The sequence below is a fragment of the Otolemur garnettii genome, unplaced genomic scaffold, assembly GCF_000181295.1.
Source record: "Otolemur garnettii isolate 467f Iridium unplaced genomic scaffold, OtoGar3 scaffold00174, whole genome shotgun sequence".
NCBI lineage: Eukaryota > Metazoa > Chordata > Mammalia > Primates > Galagidae > Otolemur > Otolemur garnettii.
In genome coordinates, this window is record NW_003852569.1 from 1128310 (window position 1) to 1136517 (window position 8208).

The 8208-nt window shown below is 43.3% G+C and overlaps 1 protein-coding gene across 4 annotated transcripts in view; it reads left to right on the forward strand.

The window, feature by feature from the left end:
• MRPL9 (mitochondrial ribosomal protein L9) overlaps positions 1-8208 on the forward strand; it is a 34082-nt gene that overhangs the window by 2113 nt on the left and 23761 nt on the right. For 3 of the 4 annotated variants that reach the window (XM_023519419.1, XM_023519420.1, XM_023519422.1), the window contains exons 3-6: positions 270-394; positions 1129-1179; positions 4199-4300; positions 4724-4807. In XM_023519419.1, the coding sequence (XP_023375187.1) occupies positions 270-394; positions 1129-1179; positions 4199-4300; positions 4724-4807 (362 nt within the window). Of the gene's footprint in view, positions 1-269; positions 395-1128; positions 1180-4198; positions 4301-4723; positions 4808-4917; positions 5224-8208 lie in introns of those variants that run through there. The other variant, XM_023519421.1, reaches the window with a different exon arrangement.

Sequence of the window (8208 nt, forward strand, 5' to 3'; positions counted from 1 at the left end):
ACACTCTACCCAGGGGGATAGCTTGAGGCTCCGTCTAAAAAAAGAATACTATGTGGGGAGCACCTTTGGCTCAAAGGAGTAGGGCTCCAGCCGGCCCAGAGGTGGTGGTGGATTCAAATCACCCCGGGCCAAAAACTGCAAAAAAAAGAAGAAGAAGAAGAAATACTGAGAAAAACATGTGCTTCTTGCCTTTTTTTTTTTTTTTTTTTTTTTTTTGTGGTCTTCTTGCTTTGTGGCTTCTTGCTTTGATCATCTTTTGTTTTTGGCAGAACTTGGAGTCCGGGGTGACCTGGTCTCGGTGAAGAAATCTGTGGGTCGTAATCACCTCCTTCATCAGGGAATAGCTATATATGCATCCCCTGAAAACAAGAAGCTATTTGAAGAGGAGAAATTGGTGAGCTTAACAGAAGGGCAGAGTGACTTGGAGGAATAAAACTTTAAGATTTCCTTTAGCAACTTTTTTCCAGTTGATACTTAATTTGAGAATAAAATAGAATGGCTCAGTGCCAGCCACATACACCAGGGCCAGCTAAACAACAATAATAACTGCAACAAAAAATAGCCAGGTGTTGTGGCAGGCACCTGTAATCCCAGTTATTTGGGAGGCTGAGGCAAGAGAATTGCTTAGGCCCAAGAGTGTGAGGTTACTGTGAGCTGTGATGCATGGCACTCTACCAAGAAAGAGACACAATAAGATTCTGTCTCAAAAAAGAAAGAAAGAAAAGAAAATAGGAACTATAACAGGAATCCAGAAGCCCAGTTGATGCCCAGCACATTAAGAGTCTGATGCTACTTAACATGGACTCTTTTTCCTTATACTTCTTTTCTTTTCCTTTTTTGAAACAGAGGCTCACTGTGTCACCCTCAGTAGAGTACCGTGGTGTCACTGCTCATAGAAACCTCTAATTCTTGGGCTCAAGTGATTCCCTTGCCTCAGCCTCCCAAGTAGCTGGGACTACAGGTGCCCACCACAATGCTTGACTATTTTTTGTTGTAGTTGTCATTGTTTGGCAGGTCCAGGCTGGGTTCGAGCCCACAAGCCCCAGTGTACATTGCTGGCACCCTACCCGCTGAGCGACAGGCGCTGAGCCCTTGTACTTATTTTCACCTTTTAACTTTTCTATTCAGCCGAGACAAGAAGGAAAATTACAGAAGATCCAGACCAAGGAAGGTGAGGCGGTGAGTAGAAATAGGGAATGTCTTTATTTATTGGTACTTACAGGAATTATTAACTTCTTCCTTAGCATCTCTGTGATTTCCTTGAAGATTTCTGATTGTAGACACAAAGATGAGAGAAAGGGGCAGTGTTGTGGCTGCCCTGTACAACTGGCATGGAGATTTCTTGAGAACCATGACATATTGAGGTGTCCTGATACATTGAAGGAGGCCCCAGTCTGGGAATCAGGAGACTCAACACATAGAAAAGTTTGAAATTGCCGGGTGCATTGGCTCATGCCTGTAATCCCAGCACTCTGAGGGCCCAGGCAGGTTCAAGACCAGCCTGAGCCAGAGCAAGACCCCATCTCTAAAAATAACCAGGCATTGTGGCAGGTGCCTGTAGTCTCAGCTACTGGGGAGACTGAGGCAAGAGAATCGCTTGAGCCCAAGAATTTGAGGTTGCTGTGAGCTAAGACGCAATGGCACTCTGTGAAGGGCAACAAAGTGAAACCCAGTCTCAAAAAAAAAGTTTGAGATAGGGCTGTGCCCTCAAGAATATTTACAGACAAGTTGGAGAGAACATAGATATATGAGAAAGTGATCAGTAAACTCAAGGGAGTAAATTATAAGAGTGCCAGGGACTGTAATGGGTTTTGGGTGATTGGAGAGGGCTTTCTTTCACACATCATGAGACTTCGTGGGATTAGGTTTGGGATAGGCCAGGAGGGTGGGGAAAATGTTCTTAAGGAAGAAAAGGTATAAGTAGAAGTTTCAAGCATGTTTTAACATAGAAAATGCTAAAGGAGAGGATTAGGTGGTATACATTAGGAAACATGGATGGAAAGGGGATTGGTGTGAGATTTGTAACATCTGGAATTCTAGGCTAATGAATTTATCCTTCATTCTGTACTCAGGGAGGAATCATTAGTGGGGTATGGGTAGAGTTGAAGGGCTGGAGATACTGGGTTAAAACAGTCTATTGAAAGTCATTCGGCTCAGTGCCTGTGGCTTAAGTGGCTAAGGCGCCAGCCACATACACCTAAGGTGGCAGGTTCGAATCCTGCCCAGGCCCGCCAAACAACAATGACGGCTGCAACCAAAAAATAGCTGGGCGTTGTGGCGGGCGCCTGTGGTCCCAGCTACTTGGGAGGCTGAGGCAGGAGACTCGCTTGAGCCCAGGAGTTGGAGGTTGCTGTGAGCTGTGATGCCACAACACTCTACCCAGGGGGACAGCTTGAGGCTCTGTCTCCAAAAAAAGAAAGAAAGAAAGTCATTCCATTCTGAGATATAGTAGTGACCCCTATTGTGATCCTAACTTTGACATACCCTATTTCTCCTTGCTTAGGAAACAGCAAGGTAGGTGACATCTCCCCACAACGTATTGCCAAAATATCTTTTTTTGTTTGTTTTTTTGCAGTTTTTGGCCAGGGCTGGGTTTGAACCCGCCACTTCTGGCATTTGGGGCCGGCACCCTACTCTTTGAGCCACAGGCGCCGCCCTGCCAAAATATCTTTTAACATTTATCTTGAGACTGTTGGAGGACCAGCAAATTGAAAGCAATAGACTCTCACTAAAGATTATAGGGGAAGGAATTTTATTGCCAGCCAGAATTCAAGTGCCTGAAAATACTGGCTTCTATTCTCACAAAGCTCTTTTGTACAATTCTTAGCTCATTTACAGTTCCAGAGTTGCAGTTTCAGGTGTTTAGGTCTTGGGAAAAGTTTTTAGCTAGCAGGCAAAAAAATCACAAAGAGTTAATGATTATATTTCTCAAGAAACCAGGGTGCTATTATTTGTCACACAGTCTGTAGGAAACACCTGAAAAGAAACACATTGGTAATAAGGGAATGGGGAAGGGATTGGCCTCTTGCTAAAAATCACGAGAGCACAAGATGAGAACACAGACATGGTTGCTTGGCAGTCTCTACACCTGTAGTATATCACTTCTGTAAATAACCTGGGGAGAAGTTAGTCAAGGTTCCTCCTATTAAAACTGACTGCTGCTGGGGCGGTGCCTGTGGCTCAGTGAGTAGGGTGCTGGCCCCATATACCAAGGGTGGCGAGTTCAAACCCAGTCCTGGCCAAACTGCAACCAAAAAATAAACAGGCATTGTGGCAGGCGCCTGTAGTCCCAGCTACTTGGGAGTCTGAGGCAGGAGAATCGCCTAAGCCCAGGAGGTGGAGGTTGCTGTGAGCTGTGTGATGCCACTGCACTCTATCGAGGGCACTAAAGTGAGACTCTGTCTCTACAAAAACAAACAAACAAAAAAATAAAGACTGACTGCTGCACCTTTGAGATGCTCTGGTGCCTCTAACCTGAACCGGACTGAGACAATGGGCTCCCCAGCATTTAGAGGAAGCCTTTCCATGAACGAGCAGGTAGCTTGTAGCTCAGTCCGTGTCGTGGTGGTTTCTAGGGCCAAGGCCAGCAGCCTGGTATCCAGGCTCTAACAATAGTCTCTTTCGGCTCGGTGCCTATAGCTCAACCGGCTAAGGCGCCAGCCATGTACACCTAAGGTGGCGGGTTCGAATCCCCAGCCCGGACCCACCAAACAACAATGACGGCTGCAACCAAAAAATAGCCGGGCGTTGTGGCGGGCGCCTGTGGTCCCAGCTACTTGGGAGGCTGAGGCAGGAGACTCGCTTGAGCCCAGGAGTTGGAGGTTGCTGTGAGCTGTAATGCCATAGCACTCTGCCCAGGGGGACAGCTTGAGGCTCTGTCTCAAAAAAAAAAAAAAAAATAGTCTCTTTCAAGGTCACATATATCTGCTTAGTTCTTTCTTATTTTTGGAAGCAGAGCTTTTCTGCAGCTGTCTGCTGCATTCTCAGGACCACTAAAAAGTGTAAGATTCATTTCTCTTTGTTCAAGACAATAAGAATGTTCTGTCTTCCTCAGTGATCTTCTCATCTATCTTGGCTGTAAAGCAGAAATTATGCCCCTTTCCTCCTGAACTCTCAGACCTTATAACTCTTGCTAACATGTTTCCTCTCTCTTGATTCCCAATTCCAATTCAAGCTCAGTCACTACTTAAAATTTCAGATGGTGAAATTTCTAAGAAGCTGTCATCTTGAGGTGGCAATGAAGAACAAAGTCAAATGGGAACTGAACCCTGAAATAGTTGCCTGCCACTTTTTCAAGAATGTGAGTGTTCCCCAAAACCAGTATACCCCTGAGATTGGAAGCTACCTCTGGAAAGCAGACCCAAGATTGATCCCTTTCTTAGGAAAAGATGTGATCAAAGACTCATAGGAAAAGATGATGGTTTCCACTTACTGCCTACCTAGGGAAAGCTTAGGGATTTGTGACTTCCGGAGAATTGCTACTTTTGTAGCTGAAGTGATTCTCAAGCAGTGTGTCTCTTTGTGAATCTAGCTCCCTTTCTGAGAAAGGAGGACTGAGTTTCCCCACTATCTATGAAGATCTGTGCCCTCTCATGGGATTAGCCTGAGTAGAATCTCCAGTTTTATTCATCCCTAACAGGAAATTCTAGAACCCACTTTATGAAGTTACTAAGAATGGTAATCAAGGAAACAGAGTTCATTTTGGCTATGATTTTTTTTGCAGCTTGGTGTGGTGGTCGCCCCACAAACACTACAGTTACCAGAAGAGCCTATCACACGGTGGGGCAAGCACTGGTGTAAAGTGACTGTGAGTATTCACATACTTCTTTTTCTGATTGGGTGAAAAGCTACGATTGGGTAGTGTTAGCTCTTTTCTGCCTGACTGATCTCTGAAGATTCCTATTGTTTTGTGTACAGGTAAATGGGCTTGACACTGTGAGAGTACCTATGTCTGTGGTGAACTTTGAGAAGCCCAAGACCAAAAGATACAAGTACTGGTTGGCCCAGCAAGCTGCCAAGGGCATGGGCCACACCAGCTCCCAGATGAGCTGATCCCACTGTCCCAAGGCAGCAAAGCAGAAAAAGAGGAGCAATGGAATAAAAATGGGCCCTGGTCTCACCCCCAGCTCTCACCAAATATGGAATTTTAGAGAACGTGTGAGGACTGAACTGCATGAACATATGCCTGGCTATTTTTTATTGCAGTTGTCAGTGTTGTTTTAACTGGTCCAGGCTGGGTTCAAACCTGCTATGGGCACCAAGCCTCTTTTTTCTTTCTTTTTTTTAAATCTTCTTTTCCCTTCTTCTTTTTCAGTTGTCTCATCCTTTTGGTCATGTATCAAAAGGACTCATCAAAATCTTAGGCCAGTCTCGGCGCCTGTGGCTCAAGCAGCTAAGGTGCCAGCCACACACACCTAAGGTGGTGGGTTTGAATCCAGTCCAGGCCCACCGAACAACAGACAGCTGCAACCAAAAAATAGCCAGGCATTGTGGCGGGCACCTGTGGTCCCTGTTACTTGGGAGACTAAGGCAGGAGACTCGCTTGAGCCCAGGAGTTGGGGGTTGCTGTGAGCTGTGATGCCATAGCACTCTACCCAGGGGGACAGCTTGAGGCTCTGTCTCAAGAAAAAATTTTAAGCCAGAGGCACAGTAACTTAAAAAGCAAGAGGAAGTGAAAGGAAAATTAGGGCAAGGAAACAGATAAAAGAATGAGGAAGAATCAGCAGAAAAATCCTGGCAACATGAAAAACCAGTACAGAGGTACCAGCCACATACACCTGGGCTGGCAGGTTCAAATACAGCCCATGCTTGCCAAACAACAATGATGGCTGCAAACCAAAAAAAGCCAGGCTCCGTGGCGGGCACCTGTAGTCCCAGCTACTTGGGAGGCAGAGGCAGGAGAATTGCTTGAGCCCAGGAGTTGGAGATTGCTGTGAGCTATGATGCCACAGCACTCTACCAAGGGTGACAGCTTGAGGCTTTGTCTCAAAAAAAAAAAAAAACCAGTCCAGAACAACCCCCCAAGGGACCATGAGGTAGCTACTGTAGAGGATTCCACCTATTAAGAAATGATAGAAATGACAGAAGGAAAATTTAAAATACAGATGATGAAAACAATGAAGGAAATTTCTCAGAAAGTGGAAAATAACAAAAAGGAAATCAAATAAGAGATGAATGATATGAAGAATATAGAAGGGATATAGCAGAGCTGAAGGAATTGAAGCAGTCAGTTAGGGAACTTAAAGATGCAATAGAACAGATTGATACAACAGATTAGACCATGCAGAAGAAAGAATCTCAGAAGTAGAGGACAAAGTTCTTGAGACAACTCAGATAGTTAAAGAGGCAGAAAAGAAGAGAGAGAAAGCAGAGCATTCACTGACAGAATTACGGGACTTTATGAAGCGTTCAAATACATGAGTTATAGGTATCCCTGAAAGGAAAGAAGAATGCCCCAGAGAAAAAGAAGCCATACTAGAAAATACTATAAATGAAAATTTCCCAAATATCACCAAAGATTCTGACACACTCCTTACAGAAGGATATTGGACCTCAGGTCACCTCAACTCTAATAGAGCTTCTCCAAGACACACTGTGATGAACCTGTCCAAAGTCAAGACAAAAGAAAAGATTCTGCAAGCTGCCAGGACTAAGTGCCAATTGATCTACAGGGACAAATCCATCAGGGTGACTGCAGACTTTTTAAATGAAACTTTTCAAGCCAGAGACAATGGTCATTTACCTTTACTTTTAATCTACTTAAACAGAACAATTTACAGCCCAGAATTCTATATCCTGCTAAGCTAAGCTCTAAAATTGACAGAGAAATCAAATGTTTTACTGATATACAAATACTGAGGAAATTTGCCACAACAAGACCAGCTCTACAGGAACTACTTCAACCTGCTCTACACACTGACTATCACAATGGACCAGCAAAGTAAGAACAGAAATTAAAGAACAGAACCTAGCTTCCACAATGATGCAAAAGATAAAAGTAAGCAATGGACTTTTTACAAAATAAGGTAAATAGAATGCTACCACTTATCAGTTATCTCAATAAATGTCAATGGCTTGAATTCCCCACTGAAGAGGCATACCGGATTTGGATTGGATTAAAAAACCCAAGCCATCATTTGCTGTCTGCAGGAAACACAGCCTCAAAAGACAAATTAAAACTCAGAGTTAAGGGTTGGAAGACAATTTTTCAGACAAATAGAATTCAGAAGAAAAGAGGAGTTGCAATCTTATTTTCAGATACGTGTGGATTTAAAGCAACTAAAGTAAAAAAATACAAAGATGATGGGCAGTGCCTGTGGTTCAAAGGATTAGGGTGCTGGCCCCATATATTGGAGGTGGCAGGTTCAAACCCAGCCCTGGCCAAAAACTGCAAAAAGAAAAAAAAAAAAAAAGACAAAGATGGTCACTTAATATTGGTCAAGGGAAAAATACAACAAAAAAATTCCAATTCTAAATATTTATGCACCAAACTTAAATGCTCCCAGATTCTTGAAACAGACCTTAATTACTCTGAGCAGTATGATATCCTATAACACCATAATAACAGGAGACTTTACCACTCCTCTTACAGAGCTGGACAGGTTCTCTAAACAGAAATTAAAGATACAAGGGACTTAAATGAGACCCTAGAACAACTGTGCTTGACAGACACATGTAGAACACTCCATCCCAGAGCTAAAGAATATACGCTCTTCTCATCGCCCCATGGAACATTCTCCAAAATTGATCATATCCTAGGACACAAAACAAACCTCAACAGAATCAAAAGAATTGAAATTTTACCATGTATCTTCTCAGACCACAAGGCATTAAAAGTAGAACTCAACTCCAACAAAAACGTTCAATCCCACACAAAGACATGGAAATTAAACAACTTTATGCTGAATGACAGTTGGGTGCAGGAAGAAATAACAGAGGAAATTATTAACTTCCTTGAGCATAATAACAATGAAGACACAAACTACCAAAACCTGTGGGATACTGCAAAAACAGTCCTGAGAGGAAAATGTATCACTATAGATGCCTACATCTGAAAAACAGAGAGCACATCTGTTGTACTTGTGAGCACAACTCATAAGCCATCTTATGGAATTGGAAAAAGAAGAACAATCTAAGCCTAAACCCAGCAGAAGAAAAGAAATATCCAAAATTAAATCAGAGATTAATAAAATTGAAAACAAAAGAATC